Source organism: Rana temporaria, chromosome 13 (genome assembly GCF_905171775.1).
Source record: "Rana temporaria chromosome 13, aRanTem1.1, whole genome shotgun sequence".
Taxonomy (NCBI): Eukaryota; Metazoa; Chordata; class Amphibia; order Anura; family Ranidae; genus Rana; species Rana temporaria.
In genome coordinates, this window is record NC_053501.1 from 96,933,611 (window position 1) to 96,953,252 (window position 19,642).

Genomic DNA, 19,642 nt, shown 5'->3' on the forward strand with positions numbered 1-19,642 from the left:
ACTTTGACTACTTCAGCTCCGGAAGGTTTTACCCCCTCTTCCTGACCAGGCCTTGTTTTGTGATGCGGCACTGCGCCGCTTTAACTGACAATTTTTTAGTCGTGCGCCGCTCTACCCAAATAAAATGTACGTCCTTTTTATCCCACAAATGGAGCTTTTTTTATTTTGGTGGTATTTGATCACCTTTGTGGTTTTTATTTTTTGCGCTATAAACAAAAAAAGAGCGAGAATTTGGAAAAAACATTTTTTTTTACTTTTTGCTATGAAACGTACCCAATAATTTTTTATTTTATTCAAAAAACAATTTCTTAAAAAATGTAGGTCCATATGATGAACAAAGCGCGGTGACGTACAACACGTACGACGGCACTCTAAAGGCGAAGTTCTATTTGCCTTTTGGCTTCTTTAGCTGATTCCGTGTTAGTAAAAGACGATTTGCGCTTTTTTGTCTGTTACAGCGTGATGAATGTGCTTACTCTATTATGAAAGGTAGTTTTACCAGAACGAGCGCTCCCGTCTCATAACTTGCTTCTGAGCATGCGCGGGTTTAAAACGTCGTTTTAGCCCACACACGATAATTTTTTACAACCCGAAAAACGACATTTTTTAAAACGACGTTAAAAAATGCAGCATGTTCGAAAAAAAAAAATTTTGTTTTTCAGAAGCCGAAAAAAGGATGAGTAGCCCACACATGATCATTTTAAATGACGTTTTTAAAAACGTTGTTTTAATCCATGCCGAAAAATGATCGTGTGTACGCGACATAACAGCCAAATTTGAAAGGAAATTCCAAAACCTATAATTTAATAGTAATAGTTCTTATTATTATTTAGTCATTTTTTCAGATCTTCGAATTTACAAACTTTCAAATTTACGAATAACGGGTTTTCGTTAATTTGGATATTTTCGAATTAACAAATTGTTTTGAAATTCGTTAAAAAATGAATTCGGAGCAAAACAAATTGTCTAATACAGAGTAACAAAATCATTGCATATAGAAGCCGTGTATCCTATACAATATCAATGCCTTCATATTCTTCAGCTACAGAGAATTTGTGAACCAATTTACTATGATCACACATGTTTTCACGGCCACATCCAAAGATGAGCAATATGTACTCTGGATATCCAAAATCTGCTTTTGTGATCTTCTTAGAGGTGCCCCCATCTTTTCTTATGTCTGCAGCTCATTTATAATAGGGTTCTTATTTTATTATTCTACTAGTACATTTTGTTTCCTAAGTGTAACTAATCCTGCCCCCGGCTTTTTTTTGTCTTCACAGAACAGCAACGCAAAGAAGGAGAAAGACCGTGATTCGGCAGATGACAAAAAGCGAAATCCCATCCTTAAATATATTGCCAAACCTAAGACTTCTCAAAGCAGTGAGTATGGGATTGGGGGAAGCGGCACCCATATATATATATATATATATATACATATACATATATATATATATATATATATATATATATATATATATATATATATATATATATATATATATATATAGTAAAAGGGTGGTGACCATTAGTTTTTTTGGGGTGTTTTTATGACTTCTATGCCATAGTATCTGCTTTGATTCACCAAAAAGTGATATTTTAGTTCTAGGTAGAGCATGGTGGGCTGAGTCAACCCATGGCTTCTTATGATACTCCAACAGTGAGCTCTTCCTGCCATAATTCCCAGTTCTGTTATTCGTTCACCAAGGAGTCTTGGGTGTTCCAGCTCCTCCTGGGTTTTTTCTCTATAACCCACATGTCCAACCCATGGCCTGAGGGCCACATTATTCGGCCCATAAGCAGGGGCGTATCTACCGTGAGGCAAACAGGGCGTTTGCCTTGGGCAACATTTTTCAGGGGGGGAGATGGCTGGATGATGCCTTCAGCACCCTGTTATCGTTTTTTAGAGACGGTGGTCAGCTCTCTTGTAATGGCAATCAGAGTGGCTTACTAGCTATTGCTAATACAAACAGCGGGAGGGGAGGTTCCCCCCCCCCCCCCCCTCACCGGGAGACCCGAGGAACCAGCCGGTGGGTCTGCCAGCTGGCCAGGCAGCTCAGCTAAGCTGGGATCTGCTTTGATCATCCGTTCGTAACGGTAAACTGGAAGCAATGACATGACATCACTTCCGGTTTACTCAGAAACAATCAGGGCCAGTTTTAAAAATTGAAAGCATTCAAAAACACAGATCTTGGTGTTTTTGAATGCTTTTAAGTGCAAAGAAGGGATTTGGGGTCTATAGACCCCGGATCCCTCCATAAAGAGTACCTGTCGCCACCTATTACTGTCACAAGGATGTTTACCTTCCTTGTGACAGCAATAAAAGTGATCAAAAAAATAAATAAATAAATGAAAGCAACAGTGTGAAAAAAAAAAAGAATAACAAAAATTAAAAGTGCCCCAGTTCTCCCGTGCTCGCACGCAAAGGCGAACGCGAGTGTCAGCCCCACACGCAGACAAACCGCGATTGTCCCACACATGTGAGGTAGCATCGCGAACATCAGATCATGGCCAGGAATTCTAGTACCAGACCTCCTCTGTAAATCTAAAGTGGTAACCTGTAAAGGCTTTTAAAGCATTGCCTATGGAAAGTAACATTTACATCATTTGTCACCTTTGCACAGGCGACTGGGGTGGGACACAATTAGATAGAGGGTGCCCAATTTTAGCCCTAGGGCAGCACAAAACCAAAATACACCAATGCCCATAGGTGTGTGCTATGCGATCCTCAGACCTCAACAGTCTGTAGTGGGAACGTTGAGTTGCATCTTGATATAGCACCGTCATTTACCCCGTAGGATGCAGACACAGTGATTAAGGCGACGGCATTTATCTCTACTAACCTCATGTCACGTTCGCAGTTTTGTAATGTAGCAAATCCCCAGCCAAAAATGTATCCTGTCCATACTCTCACCTTAATTTCCTCTATTAGCTCTTCAGTTTTTAATGATCCTCTCAAGCCTTACATATATTGAACATTATGTGCAGCCCTTTGATGATGTAAGGAGCTGCATTTGAGGCCCCCTTTAGCCCCCTTTAGCTCATAAGGAGCTCATAGGAGCTGCATTTGAGGCCCCCTTTAGCTCATAAGTTCTCCACCACTGCTCTATAATAATAAAAAATCCACCAGGGAGAGATAACGTGTTCCAACAATGATCCAAACAGATGTGCATACCTGGATATTGAACACTAATGGAGTTCCTGAGAGATATACAAGTGTCATTTGATATAGTTCCCTTAAATTTGCAGAGCTGTTTGTCCTATGAAACCACACGTGAATTCCTTCTGTGCAAATGGGACAAAACTGAATGTTCTCAATCAATTTTCTCTCCAGGTTGAATGTTCTTCATTTATATAGACTAGAGGGAATCAGGAAGATACCACATTATGACCTCTAGAAGGAGCTGATGATCATAGAACATACATATTTATTTTGATCGCCAGCTCCAACTAGTGGCCATAATGCCGTTCCTGATGCATAATCTATGAAGGACATTCAACCTTTGGAGAAAATAGCCAACTTTTAATTTTGCCTCCAATCGCAGAGAACAAATGTACATGCGGTTTCACAGGATGAATAACTCTGATAATCTTATAAAAAAAACATCCCCAAAGTGTCAACTGGGGCTTTTGGATGCAAAGAGTGCAGTGTGATTAATTTTCTATAGTGGTAATTTTAAAGTAGCAGTTCAGCCTAAGACGAACAATCTCTAACTCTACTCGAAGCCATTTGTCTTTGTCGGGAATACTTTGGGATTTCGCAAGCCTCGTACACATGATCGGATTTGTCCGTGGAATTCTGTGAGAAGGGTGTTGGCCGTGAACTTGTTCTGCATACAGACGGCAGAACTTTTTCAGCCAACATACACAAAACTACGTGTTTTTTCTGCTCTTTAGCACCACCCTTTGGGCAACTTCTGCTAATGGTTAGCATTGGTTCGGAGAATGCGTGTTTGTACTTTGGATCTTAGGACTTGTGTACACCCGATCGGATAATCCAGCGGCACACATTTGTTGTCGGAAAATTTGAGAGCCTGCTATCCCACATTCCGACAACAATTGTCCGATGGAGCGTACAAATGGTCGGATTATCCGACAAAAACCCTTCCATCACACAATTTGTTGTCGGAAAATCCGATCGTGTGTACGGGCCTTAAGACCAACCTATCTAACACTTTAAGCAACAATTGTTATACTTACCTTTTCTGAAGCCGATCCAGTCCGGTCTCATGGCTGGAAAGTGACGTCACCCATACTATGGGGCTTCTGTTGTCGGCTGCCTCTCTGCACATGCCCACACAGAGAAGCCCCCATTGACAGCTGAGCATGGGACCAGACCGGCTTCAGAAAAAGTACCTATAGCGATTTCTTCTTTACAGGGCTAGATAGATTAGTCTAAAGCAGGGATATGCAATTAGCGGACCTCCAGCTGTTGCAAAACTACAAGTCCCATCATGCCTCTGGGTGTCATGCTCGTGGCTTTAGGAGTCTTTCTATGCCTCATGGGATTTGTAGTTCTGCAACAGCTGGAGGTCCGCTAATTGCTTATCTCCGGTCTAAAGCCTCGTACACACGGTACGATTGTTGGCAGGGGATTGTCTGTTGCCCTAAAATCTTGCCGTTGGTACACGTCTTTTGACAATTGTTGTCCAGCTTTCGGCCAACAAATGTTGGATGACAGATTCGGCGGACAACGGTTTGACGTCAGATTTTCGTATGGTCAGTACACAAATCCGTCACACAAGTTGAAAGTAAAAGCACGCATACCCTGAATCAATGCTCACCAAACACAAAATTAACAGAAGGGGCCCAAACGGTGGCGCTAAAGAGCTGAAATTCCTCGTAGTACGTCACTACGTTCGTGTTTGTGGCATGACAATTGTGTACCGTTAGTATGCAAGACAAGATCCAGGCACACGCCCTTTTGACAAAAATCAGACGCTCGGTTGGCCAACAATCGTACCGTGTGTACGAGGCGTTAGAATGTTGCTGCGACGTAGATTAGATTAGAGTTTAAGCTGAACTTTAAAGTATAGGCAGGAGGCAGGGCAGTGACACAGAGTCTGTTGGTTCTTCCGGTTTTGAAATGTTACCACTCTTCTTATGTGTCCACATATCTCAGAATATTCCAATAATGTTTCCATTGCATATATCCAATATTGATGTCTGTGTTACACTTGTGTATGTAGCTATTTTCTTGATTTGCCCTTTAATTATCTTTTTTTCCTCTTCTTAAAGGCTCTCTTGCTCTAATTCCTCTAATGATCACTTTATTAATTAAAAGTTAATTCCTAATTTTTTTCCCTTGTAGCATTTCATGTCCCCTTGTCCCCCGGTGAAGGTAAAACCTCATATCAATCTCTCCCCTTAAGCAACTTTTCTGCCTTTCATGGAGTCTTCCTCCACTAATCCTGACTCTAATGTATTTGTCCCAATTGGTTGCCTCTTGTAAATCGCTCTAACTCTTTACCCACTTGAACTTCTTTCTGGTATTATATTTTATTGTATGGTATGAAGAGTGGAATACCAGACACAAGGTTTGTTTTTAGCTCCGGTTTAGCTTCAGGAGTGTGGAAGGGTTGGAACCTATCGCGGTCTGTCAATGTCCCCATTGTGGAGATCCCCTCAAATGCTTTCCCGGTGACCACCAACAAGGCAGAAAGTGAAGGGAAATCTCCACAGTTGGGACGAGGACAACATTAAAGCGGGAGTTCACCCATAACATTTTTTTTTACCCTTAGATTGATGCTCATTTTGTCTAGGGGAATCGGCTAGTTTTTTTTAAAATCGAAGCTGTACTTACCGTTTTAGAGAGCGATCTTCTCTGCCGCTTTCGGGTATGGGCTGCGGGACTGGGCGTTCCTATTTTGATTGACGGTTGCATCCATCGCGTCACGAGTAGCCGAAAGAAGCCGAACGTTGGCGCGGCTCTATACTGCGCCTGCGCACCGACGTTCGGCTACTTTCGGAAAATCGTGACGCGATGAATGCGACCGTCAAAAGCCTGTCGGAAGACTGTCAATCAAAATAGGAACGCCAAGTCCCGCAGCCCATACCCGGAAGCGGCGGAGAAGATCGCTCTCTAAAACGGTAAGTACAGCTTCGATTTAAAAAAAACACCCGATTCCCCTAGACAAAATGAGCATCAATCTAAGGTTAAAATGTTTTATTTCCGGGTGAACCTCCACTTTAAAGAAGAATTTCAAGCATGGATATATTTTATTATAGTTACATTGGCCCAATTTGGACCAATGTAACTATTGCATATACCATACTGTGGGATCCCTCTAGAAACTGAAAATCACTGTATTTGATACCACTCAGGGTCCTGTGCCGAGTGGCTGCCCTGCTACGCTGTGAATAGGGTGCCATTCAAAGATCGCTTTGCATATTCTAAGTAAATGCAAAGATTGGACCGGTGGGGTGGTGATGGCACAATCTCCATCTCATTCAGTCAAAGAATGCTTTGTATTGAACCCTTCTCTATTATAGCCAACCCTTCCCTACTCTAGCCAAAACAGAGCAAAAACATGTTGGCTGAAATTCCACTTTAATGGCCATGTCTGCTAGCTGAGGAGTTTACAGTCCAATTGCAGTTACCATTATCAATTTTTTTTATTTTTTTTTTATAGTTCAAGACATTTGTGCACGTTCAATTTCTTCAAAATATCCACTTACAAAATTAGGCAATTAAGGAACATTTGCAGCAAATTGTTTTCACAAGCATTGGTTGTTGAAGGCTTATTTAAAGGGGCTGTAAATGTGTGTTTGTGTGTTTGTGTGTGTGTGTGTGTGTGTATGTGTATATGTATATGTGTGTGTATATATATATATATATATATATATATATATATATTTTTACTAATAAACATGTCATACTTACCTCCACTGTGCAGTTCATTTTGCACAGAGTGGCCCCGATCCTCGTCTTCTGGGGTCTCTCGGCGGCTGTCTAGGCTCCTCCCCGCAAGAGCTAATCCCCTTCTTGGGAAGCGCTCCCCCAAGGGGGTTAGCTTGCAGGGGGCGCTTCCGTGATACAGCCGATGGCCATAGCCGCCGACTGTATTACTCGGCCCGTCCCCCCGCCGAGCCGCGTCATTGATTTGATTGACAGCAGCGGGAGCCAATGGCTGCGCTGCCATCAATCTCCAATGACGAGCCGCCTCAAGCTGGGGGAAACCATTGCGGGAACGAGCCCACAGAGTTTCGTGGCTTAGGTAACTAAATCGGGGGGCTGGGGGGCCAGAGAGTGCAAGGTGTTTTTTCACCTTAATACATAGGATGCATTAAGGTGAAAAAACACAAAGCTTTACAACCCCTGGTGGAAATTGAAGCCCACAAACAAGCACTGGCCTAAATCTGTTTGGAAATCCAGTGGCATAAGGCAAGCTATAGATGAATATTTTTTTTTGTTCAACCACTGGTTGAAGGAAAGTAAATTGCTTGATTCCTCCACTGACTGTGTTGATGGGGGAATGCCTCCCATGGAGCCATTGTGTATTGCCAGGGGGATGGGGTATGGGGAGCCTTCCTAACTGGCAGAACACAATGATTTCTGCTAGCGGCTATAGCCACCGGCTGTAATTGAATGCTAAAAAATCTGACAGGCTGCTTGTACCCAAGTTAATCGATGGATCGCCTTGGGTACATTTAGCCTTCCCATAGATGGATTGAATCTCAGCCGGTCCCTGCTAAACCGGCCAAGGCTTTATCCATCCATATTTTCAACTCCAGAATACAAGTGATATTTCCGGGACCTGGGAAAATCCCAGTAGTCAAAGGTCAGGTCCAGATAATTTGTCTCCAATTTGCCTCCTCTCCAAGTTTGCTGTATGCATTGCAAACATTTGTGCATACTTTTTTGCTGATTCCTACTTTTGGTTCAGATGATCATGAGAATAAATCATGGCTGTGCAGCTGAATTTTTTTTTAACATGAGTGTTAGAGGTATTGTTATAAATACACCCTATGGATTGTAGATACCAGACCATCACACCAAAGATACGTGGACGTGCCTCCAAATCCTTGAGTTCTAGTGTTTCTAATGAAGAGTTTTGGTAATGCTTCAGTATCCAAAGACATTTTCAACAATTGTAGACTCCGGAATTTGTGAAAATAGTTTGGGGATGGAGATTTTTTGCTTTAGTATGACTGTCTCCAAGTACACAAATCCAGCTCCCTAGACGTGGATTGATGAGTTTAGTGTGAAGGAACTTGAGAGGCTTTCAGAGCCTTGACCTTGACACCATTGAAATGATTTGAAACCTCAATTATGAGCCAAACCTTCTCGTACATCAGTACCTAACCAGACAAATGCTCTTTTGCCTGAATGGACACAAATTTTCCCAGACACAATGAAAACCCTTATCAGAAAAGTTATAGTCACAATGGGGAACAGGGGTAACTCCATATTAATATTTGGAACGGAGTGTCCAACAAGTTCATATAGATGTTTAAATATTGGAGTTGAAAAACACTGAGTTAGATGATTGATGTCTGGTGAAAAACTTCCCCTGGCGCATAAGGCGCGTCACCAGTTTTTCGTAACTAGCCGACCTGCGAGTCGGCTCTATATGGTGCCTGCGCAGTCAGCTCTACACGTCGGGCGCAGGCGCCGTATAGAGCCGACTCGCAGGTCGGCTAGTTAAAGCGGAGGTTCACCCATAGCGAACACATTTTCCCCTTAGCTTCATGCTCGTTTTGTCTAGGGGAATCGGCTATTTGTTTTAAAATATGATCCGTACTTACCTGTTTACGAGATGCATCTTCTCCGCCGCTTCCGGGTATGGGCTGCGGGACTGGGCGTTCCTATTTTGATTGACAGTCTTCCGACAGGCTTCCGACGGTCGCATCCATCGCGTCATGATTTTCCGAAAGAAGCCGAACATCGGTGCAAAGGCGCAGTATAGAGCCGCACCGACGTTCGGCTTCTTTCGGCTACGAGTGACGCGATGGATGCGACCGTCGGAAGCCTCTCGGAAGACTGTCAATCAAGAAGGAACGCCCGCTCCCGAAGACCCATACCCGGAAGCGACGGAGAAGATGCATCTCGAAAACGGGTAGCTACGGATCATATTTTAAAACAAATGGCCGATTCCCCTAGACAAAACGAGCATGAAGCTAAGGGGAAAATAGAAAAAAAATCGAATTGGGTGAACTCCCGCTTTAAGGAAAACTGGTGATGCGCCTTATGCGCCAGGGAAAGTTTTTCACCAGACGTCAGACATCTAACCTCTGAATAGGAACGCCCACTCCCACGGGAGCCAGAACCCGGAAGCCGGGGGAAAATAACAATAAAACGGTATGTTCGGCAAATAAAAACAAAAAAAACAGCATACTGTAGATGTCGGAAGTTTGCTGGATGTAATGGTATATAGATGTTTTTTAGGGTGAACCTCCGCTTTAAGTCACTAACATCAATCACACTGCCAGCTATTTAATGTCTTTGTGACTTAACCGCAATTGGCCTATAATCACTTCAGCTTTTGACCTAATTGCACTAACACAATCTTTCTCTGCAGAAACTGTGCCTTCTCTCATATAAACTCTGCTAATCTACTAGACTCTGGGTGTTCTTTCTCTGCGTTGTTTCTGCTTTCCTCCTTCGTGTCTCTTTCTGTACGACGACCTAACTTCCTTCCAAAGGCCATACAAGTGGTAGCTGGCTGGATTAGCTTTGGCGTTTTTTTTAGTTTCATGCCTCAATCCTTCATCTCTTCTCAGTAAAACCTGGTAACGTAAGGAACATCATCCAACATTTTGAAAACAACCAACAAAATGACCTTCTGGAACCACCAACCATGCAGCGACTGTCCACCGGAAGCTTCCCCGAAGACCTGTTGGATAATGACAGGTACAAATAATTCAATTTTTTGTTCTGGGTTTGGGTTTGTGGTTTGAGTAATATTAATTTACTTATTCTCATCCAGTCGATCTCTGTAGACCATTTTCTTTTGGAACCTGTCCCTCGTCCATCCATAACTTCTCTTACTTTAGGACAATGTGCATTTACTTAAAATATAGTATTCGCTCAGTTTATTCAGCCGTCTTCTTCTGTATATATATAAGACCAATGCCGCGTACACACGATCGGTCCATCCGATGAGAGCGGTCTGAAGGACCGTTTTCATCGGTTAACCGATGAAGCTGACTGATGGTCAGTCGTGCCTACACACCATCGGTTAAAAACCGATTGTGTCAGAACGCGGTGACGTAAAACACAACGACGTGCTGAAAAAAACGAAGTTCAATGCTTCCAAGCATGCGTCGACTTGATTCTGAGCATGCGTGGATTTTTAACCGATGGTCGTGCCTTTTTTTTCTATCGGTTAGGTATCCATCGGTTAAATTTAAAACAAGATTGCTTTTTTTTAACCTATGGATAAATAACCGATGGGGCCCACACACGATCGGTTTGGTCCGATGAAAACGGTCCATCAGACCGTTCTCATCGGTTTGACCGATCGTGTGTTTACGCGGCATAAGATCAGCTTAAAGTGGAAGTAAACCCATCCATTGAACTGTTTCATATAAGGCCGAGTACTCACGAGCAGACATGTCCGATGAAACCGGTCCGCGGACCGTTTTCATCGGACATGTCTGCCCGGGGACTGCCCGGGGACTTCTGTTCGATGGCTGTACACACCATCGAACAGAGGTCCGCGCGTAAACAATACGCGGGGCGTGTCCGCGGTGTCACCGCGACAATGACGCGGCGACGTGGGCGGCCTGCCTTTTAAAATGCTTCCACGCATGCGTCGAAGTCATTTCGATGCATGCGAGGGATGGCGGGCGGCCGGACATGTACGGTAGGTCTGTACAGACGACCGTACATGTCCGGGCGGACAGGTTTCCAGCGGACTGTTTTAAAGCAAGTCCAGGAAACAGTTGTCCGCTGGAAACATGTCCGATCCGCCCGAAAATGGTCCGCTCGGGCCTACACACGGCCAAACATGTCTGCTGAAACTGGTCCGCGGACCAGTTTCAGCAGACATGTTTGGTCGTGAGTGCGGGGCCTGACAGTTACATTTCCAGCACGTAACCGTCCCATTTGTTGTGCTCTCAACCAGACTGTCAAACCATCCAATGGCTGGTGTCATAACTGATCACATGTGCAGCATCGTGGCAGTTGTAGATTAAACAGAGGCCAAGATGGCAGCTGCCTTGGCTGAAAACGATAGGAGGAATTACTTTAAATGTCAACTGTACCTCTAGTACAGTTGTCCTTTAACCACTTCAGCCCCAGACCATTTGGCTGGCCAAAGACCAGGTCACTTTTTGCGATTTGGCACTGCATCGCTTTAACGTTAAGCCAAATTGACGTCCTTTTTTCCCACAAATAGAGCTTTCTTTTGCTGGTATTTGATCACCTATTTTTTGCACTATAAACAAAAATAGTTAAAATTTTGAAAAAAATTCAATATTTTTAACTTCTTGCTATAATAAATACCCCCTCCCCCCCCCCCCAAAATATAAAAAAAAAACAAGTTTTCCTCAGTTTAGGCCGATATGTATTTTTCTATATATTTTTGGTAAAACAAAACGCAATAAGCGTTTATTAATTGGTTTGCACAAAAGTTAAAGCGCTTACAAAATAGGGGATAGTTTTATGGTATTTTTATTAATATATATTTTTACTAGTAATGGCGGCGATCAGCGATTTTTATCATGACTGTGACATTATGTCGGACACTTTTGACACCATTTTGGGACCATCGTCATTTTTACAGCAATCAGTGCTATAAAAATGCACTGATAACTGTAAAAATGACACTGGCAGTGAAGGCGTTAACCAGTTGGGGGCGCTGAAGGGGTTAAGTGTGTCCTAGGGAGTGATTCTAACTGTTAGGGGGCATGGCTACGAGTGACAGGCCACTGATCGCTGCTCCCGATGAGAGGGAGCATTCGATCAGTGACATGTCACTAGGAAGAACAGGGAGATGTTGTGTTTACATGGACATCTCCCCGTTCTTCAGCTCCGTGACACAATCGCGGGACACCGGCAGACATCGAGTTTGTGGGTCACACGGGCACGGTCACAGAGCTCGCGACCACATGGCACCAAATTAAAGGGGACGTACCTGTACGCCCATTTGCCTGTCTGTGCCATTCTGTCTACGTAAATCGGCGGTCCTTAAGCGGTTAATACCTCCACCCCCTGAGTGCAACTCACTTTTTATAAATACTTAACCTTCTCCTGGATTCAATGATCTTTATTGTGTAGCCTTGTCCAGGACTGCACAGCCTTTCAACCAAAAACAACCCCATGGGGTCCTCTTAGGCCTCGTACACACGGTCGGTCCAAACCAATGAAAACGGTCTGAAGTTCAGTTTCATCGGTCCAAACCGACCGTGTGTACGCCCCATCGGTCTGTAGTCCTTCAGTCCCAAAACAGAGAACTTGCTTTAACCACTTGCTTACTGGGCACATATACCCCCCTCCTGCCCAGGTGAAATTTCAGCTTTCGGCACTGCATCGCTATAACTAACAATTGCGCGGTCGTGCGACGTGGCTCCCAAACAAAATTGACGTCCTTTTTTCCCCACAAGTAGAGCTTTCTTTTGGTGGTATTTGATCGCCTGTGCGGTTTTTATTTTTTGCGCTATAAACAAAAAAGTGAGACAATTTTGAAAAAAATACAATATTTTTTACTTCTTGCTATAATAAATATCCCAATTTAAAAAAAAAAAAACATTTTTTTTTTCTCAGTTTAGGCCGATACGTATTCTTCTACATATTTTTGGTAAAAAAAAAAAAAAATCGCAATAAGCGACTGGTTTGCGCAAAAGTTATAGCGCTTACAAAATAGGGGACAGAATTATTTTTTTTTAATTATTTTTTTTTAATAGAAATGGCGGCGATCTGCGATTTTTAATGGGACTGCGACGTTATGGCGGACACATTTTTGGCGCCATTCACATTTATACTGCGATCAGTGCTATAAATATGCACTAATTACAGTATAAATGTGACTGGCATTGAAGGGGTTAACACTAGGGGGTGAGGAAGGGGTTAAATGTATCCCTGCTTAGTGTTCTAACTGTGGGGGAGGGGGGGTGACTGGGGGGGTGACCGATCTATGTCTCTATGTACAAGAGACACAGATCCGTCTCCTCTCCAGAGACAGCACCGCTGTCTCTGTGTAAAACGGCAATGAGAGATGATCTCATATGTTTACATATGAGATCCTCTCTCATTGGCCGCACAGATCGCCTCGCGAACGGCCACTCTGATTGGCCGTTCGCGGCGATCTGTAATTGGCTGTGTCCGAGGGACACGGCCAACACAGATTTTCTCCGCAGCGCGCTCTGGAGCGCGCGCGGGGACCGCCCTAAGGGGCGGCCGTCAATTGACGGCAGTTTGGAAATTGGGATCCGCACTGTAGCCGTCAATTGACGGCAGGCGGATCCCAAGTGGTTAAAATCAAACCGACGGACGCCTGACCGATAGGTCAAAACCGATGGTTAGTACGCAAAAGCATCGGTTCCAAACCCAGGCATGCTCAGAATCAAGTCGACGCATGCTTGGAAGCATTGAACTTTATTTTTTTCAGCACGGTGTTGTGTTTTATGTCACTGCGTTGGACTCGATCGGTTTTTGAACTGATGGTGTGTAGGCACATCAGACCATCAGTCTGCTTCATCGGTGAACCGATGAAACTGAACTTCAGTCCGTTTTCATCGGTTCGGACTGATCGTGTGTACGAGGCCTCAGTGTGCATTCATGACGTGGCACCATTTATTCCTATGGGGTTAGTCATGCTCCATTGGACTGCTGGTGGGCACAATGAGTATAGTTCAATTTGCTTGTTTACTGGCGGTCTCTGGCTTCAATAATGTCAAAGTTACTGACCAGAAATAAGCATTCAGATCGACATAGATTTTCCAATTCAACAAGAGTATTTAAATCAAATGCTCAACATAACTGCTAAGCAGGTAGAACTTTTTAGGAGGAGGTGATCAATGGCAGCCTCCACGTTTCACTCATAACGGGTTTACTTTAATATAATATATATTGGCAGCTCCAAACCCTCAAAGGAGGTACCTATACTGAAACATGACATGCAGGCTCTGACTACCAGTACTAAACAGTAACTTTTGGTCATTGCTTCTCCATCCATGTAAAAGCCTCTATAGGCGTTGGAGAACATTCACCCTTTTTACAGTTGGGTCTTGAAACTTTTTTATTTCTGCAGGCCTTTAATGGTGCCTGATGGCATCGCCTACATAGAAGATTTATTCAACTGGGGTAGTTTTTCCAGGATGATTGCTTTTTTCCCTCCATGACATGACATTATAGCAAACCTACCCCTGAGTTTGTCCTGTTCACCCAATAGCAGCCCTGCCATCTTCCTCGCTCCTCTGCAGCTACTGGTGCCATCTTCATGGAAGCTTCTCCTGCCCCCTTTGTTGATTATTGTGCATGAAATAATGCATTTCCCATGCATACGCAATAGATGTGCACCATATTTTCACTGGACCTTACTCTTACAGATGAGAAGGGAGCATACTGTACTGGGCATATGCAGTGGTACAAAAAATATGCTTGCAAAAAGAGTTTTTTGCAGACGAGTGAGGAAGTCTTTTCTACCCCAAAATAGAATTTTGCTAGGATTTTGTTTTTTTATGCTCCAGAGGCCACGCGGGATATAGAGCACAGAAGAGGGCAGGCATATGGCTATGGAACCATCTAACAAAATCTTTTAGGCCAGGCAGATGGCTATGGGACCATGTATATAAACCTTGTAGGCCAGGCAGATGGCTATGGAACCATGTATATAAACCTTGTAGGCCAGGCAGATGGCTATGGAACCATGTATATAAACCTTGTAGGCCAGGCAGATGGCTATGGGACCATGTATATAAACCTTGTAGGCCAGGCAGATGGCTATGGAACCATGTATATAAACCTTGTAGGCCAGGCAGATGGCTATGGAACCATGTATATGAACATTTAAGGCCAGGCAGATGACTATGGAACCATGTATATAAACCTTGTAGGCCAGGCAGATGGCTACGGAACCATGTATATAAAACTTGTAGGCCAGGCAGATGGCTATGGAACCATGTATATAAACCTTGTAGGCCAGGCAGATGGCTATGGGACCATGTATATAAACCTTGTAGGCTGGGCAGAAGACTATGGAACCATGTATATAAACCTTGTAGGCTGGGCAGAAGACTATGGAACCATGTATATAAACCTTGTAGGTCTAGCAGAAGACTATGGAACCATGTGTATAAATCTTGTAGGCCAGGCAGATGACTATGGAATCATGTATATAAACCTTGTAGGCCAGGCAGATGACTATGGAACCATGTATATAAACCTTGTAGGCCAGGCAGGTGGCTATGGAACCATGTATATGAACCTTTAAGGCCAGGCAGATGACTATGGAACCATGTATATAAACCTTGTAGGCTGGGCAGAAGACTATGGAACCATGTATATAAACATTGTAGGCCAAGCAGAAGACTATGGAACCATGTGTATAAATATTGTAGGCCAGGCAGATGGCTATGGAAGCATGTATATAAACCTTGAAGTCAGGCAGATGGCTATGGAACCATGTATATAAACCTTGTAGGCTGGGCAGAAGACTATGGAACCATGTATATAAACCTTGTAGGCCAGGCATATGGCTATGGAGCCATGTATCAAAACCTTGTAGGCCAGGCAGATGGCTATGGAACCATGTATATAAACCTTGTAGGCCAGGCAGATGGCTATAGAACCATGTATATAAACCTTGTAGGCCAGGCAGATGGCTATGGAACCATGTATATAAACCTTGTAGGCCAGGCAGGTGGCTATGGAACCATGTATATAAACCTTGTAGGCCAGGCAGGTGGCTATGGAACCATGTATATAAACCTTGTAGGCTGGGCAGATGGCTATGGAACCATGTATATAAACCTTGTAGGCCAAGCAGAAGACTATGGAACCATGTATATAAACCTTGTAGGCCAGGCAGATGGCTATGGAATCATGTATATAAACCTTGTAGGCCAGGCATATGGCTATGGAACCATGTATATAAACCTTGTAGGCCAGGCAGATGACTATGGAACCATGTATATAAACCTTGTAGGCCAGGCATATGGCTATGGAGCCATGTATCAAAACCTTGTAGGCCAGGCAGATGGCTATGGAACCATGTATATAAACCTTGTAGACCAGGCAGATAGCTATGGAACCATGTATATAAACCTTGTAGGCCAGGCAGATGGCTATGGAACCATGTATATAAACCTTGTAGGCCAGGCAGGTGGCTATGGAACCATGTATATAAACCTTGTAGGCCAGGCAGATGGCTATGGAACCATGTATATAAACCTTGTAGGCCAGGCAGGTGGCTATGGAACCATGTATATAAACCTTGTAGGCCAGGCAGATGGCTATGGAACCATGTATATAAACCTTGTAGGCCAGGCAGATGGCTATGGAACCATGTATATAAACCTTGTAGGCCAGGCAGGTGGCTATGGAACCATGTATATAAACCTTGTAGGCCAGGCAGATGGCTATGGAACCATGTATATAAACCTTGTAGGCCAGGCAGATGGCTATGGAACCATGTATATAAACCTTGTAGGCCAGGCAGATGACTATGGAACCATGTATATAAACCTTGTAGGCCAGGCAGATGGCTATGGAACCATGTATATAAACCTTGTAGGCCAGGCAGGTAGCTATGGAACCATGTATATAAACCTTGTAGGCCAGGCAGATGGCTATGGAACCATGTATATAAACCTTGTAGGCCATGCAGATGACTATGGAACCATGTATATAAACCTTGTAGGCCAGGCAGATGGCTATGGAACCATGTATATAAACCTTGTATGGAACCACGTGTGATCTATATATTTATCCTTTTGGTCATTTGTATTAATATTTGTCGTGTTTGTTTTGTGGCTGGTTTTGCCATAAACTGCGTCTTTGGTGCATATGCAATACCGTTTTCCATTTTTTTTTTTTGGTTTTTTTTCTATTTTTTTTTTAACTTTTGTATAAGACTCTGGAAAATTAAACTGTGCCGTACGTAAACCCTAAAAATAAACTTCTCCTATTTGGTCTCTCTTGGCTTGTTAAATATGTTAAGTATATCATTGAAAATGTTTTATATTTGTTTGTTATGTGCCAAAAGAAACTTGTTGTTCCTGCCAGAAATCTTGTGCGCTGATAACTTTATGTCCTCCTGCCTGTGCTGACTGTTGTCTTCTCAGTTTTCTATGTGGATTACAGAACACTTTCTCAATGTTATAGGGAAGAGGTGATGGTCTGTAGTCCTTTCATGAAGTGACAATGTTACTCCTCCATAGATACAGTGCAGTGAGTGAGTGTTGTCACTCTAGGACAGGAAGTTTGGTACTGGCAGGATCACCACATCTAAGGACTGGTGATATGCCCCATATTACATTTTTGTTCTTTGGTTTGGACATACTTTGAGTTTTAATTTATTGCATGAAAACCATCACTTGATTTGTGAATGATTTTGGGAGCTATTTTTTTGATGTTTTCTACACTGTATGATGTCCTAAAAGTAGAGAACAATTGAGATTCAGTGTGCCAAAATGCCCACATTTCATCAGTAATGCCGCGTACACACGATCGGAAATTCCGACAAGTTACGTTCGATGGGAGCTTTTGGTCGGAAATTCCGACCTTGTGTAGGCCCCATCGGACTTTTTCTGTCGGAATTTCCGACAACAAAAATTTGGGAGCTGGTTCTCAAATTTTCCGAAGAGAAAAGTTCTTGTCGGAAATTCAGATTGTCTGTATGCAATTCCGACGCACAAAAAAACACGCATGCTCTGAATCATTTTGACGCATGCTCGGAATCATTGAACTCCATTTTCTTGGCTTGTCGTAGTGTTGTACTTCACCGCATTCTTGGCAGTCAGGATTTTGTGTGACCGTGTGTATGCAATACAAGTTTGAGCCAAAATTCAGTCGGAAAAAAATCCACGTTTTTTTTTGTCGGAAATTTCCGATCGTGTGTAGGCATAAGTCCTAATTCTGAATAGATTCCAATGAGCATTTGTATTTGTAGTCATCTTTGACATTGAACACTTTTAACTTTTACATTGCCAGAGAGCATATTTTATTATATTCAGTGGAGAAAAACTAAACTTTTTTAGGCGGTGGAAATGTTTGCTTGACATATACATGCAAAAAGAAACTTGTGATTTGTCAGACTTTAAAGCTGCATTTCAGATATGGATATTTGTGCATGGTCCAGCTTGGCCTATGTAAGTATACATATTACCTATCTGTGGAAGCTGAAAATCACTGCACTAGTCACTACTACTACAATGATCACCGCAATCTACTGGGACCAGTGCCAAGCGGCTGCTCTGCTGCTTGCCAGCCACAGGGGATCATTTACTCAGCATGGGCACTATTCAGAGAACTCCATGGCCCAGATTCTTAAACGAGATACGACGGCGTATCTCCAGATACACTGTCGTATCTCTTAAGTTGCGTGGTCGTATCTATGCGCCTGATTCTTAGAATCAGTTACGCATAGATTTCCCTTAGATCCGACAGGCGTAACTGTGTTACACCGTCGTATCGTAAATGCATATTTACACTGGCCGCTAGGTGGCGCTTCCGTCGAATTCCGCGTTGAGTATGCAAATTAGGTAGATACGCGAATTCCCGAACGTCCGCCCGGCCGACGCAGTAAAGTTACGCTGTTTACGTTAGGCTTTTCCCGGCGTATAGTTGCCCCTGCTATATGGTGGCATAAGTGCGGCGTAACAATGTTAAGTATGGCCCTCGTTCCCGCGTCGAAATTTGAAAAAGTTACGTTGTTTGCGTAAGTCGTCTGTGAATGGGGCTGGACGTCATTTATGTTCACGTCAAAACCAATGACGTCCTTGCGGCGTACTTTGGAGCAATGCACACTGGGAAATTCCACGGACGGCGCATGCACCGTTTGGGAAAAACGTCAATCACGTCGGGTCACAGTACATTTACATAAAACACGCCCCCTTGATCCAAATTTGAATTAGGATTCGATTTACGCTACGCCGCCGCAACTTACGGAGCAAGTGCTTTAAGAATACAGCACTTGCCTGTGTAAGTTGCGGAGGCGTAACGTAAATCAGATACGTTACGCCCGCACAATTTTACACGGATGTACGAGAATCTGGGCCCTTGTATTTTTTTCTCAATTAATGCAAAGCGGTCTCTGATTGGATGAGCTAGAGATTGTGAGATCACCCCTACACCTCATCCAATCGGAGAATGCCTTGCATTCTTTGAGAAAAATGTAACGTGTTTTCTTAATGGTGACTATGGCAAGCAAGTGACCCCTGTGGTTAATATGCAGCAGGGCTGCCACTTGGCTCCAGACCTGGTAGACCATTGCTAGTCATTTCTACTACAGTGTATGGAATATGTCCAGTCTAAACCAATGTGAAACCATACCTGAGGTTCAGCTTTTAAATTGGAACTCCAGCCAAGAGGCTTTTTATTTTATAGCCAAACATTTTTTCCAAAGTACAGAATAGATTGTGGAAGGATTAGAAGCTCTGGTCTGTGAGATATCTCCTTACTTGTAGTCTGTGTTGCTATTAGAGAGACTCGACCTTGCTTTCTGGTCAAGTAGCAGCTGTTACCAGGGGAATAAGT

At 43.3% G+C, this 19,642-nt stretch overlaps 1 protein-coding gene across 5 annotated transcripts in view; it reads left to right on the plus strand.

Annotated features, from left to right (window-relative positions):
- ARHGEF11 (Rho guanine nucleotide exchange factor 11) overlaps positions 1 to 19,642 on the plus strand; it is a 302,232-nt gene that overhangs the window by 199,217 nt on the left and 83,373 nt on the right. For 4 of the 5 annotated variants that reach the window (XM_040332151.1, XM_040332146.1, XM_040332147.1 and 1 more), the window contains 3 exons: positions 1,284 to 1,383; positions 5,312 to 5,341; positions 9,724 to 9,853. In XM_040332151.1, the coding sequence (XP_040188085.1) occupies positions 1,284 to 1,383; positions 5,312 to 5,341; positions 9,724 to 9,853 (260 nt within the window). The remainder of the gene's footprint in view (positions 1 to 1,283; positions 1,384 to 5,311; positions 5,342 to 9,723; positions 9,854 to 19,642) is intronic. The other variant, XM_040332148.1, reaches the window with a different exon arrangement.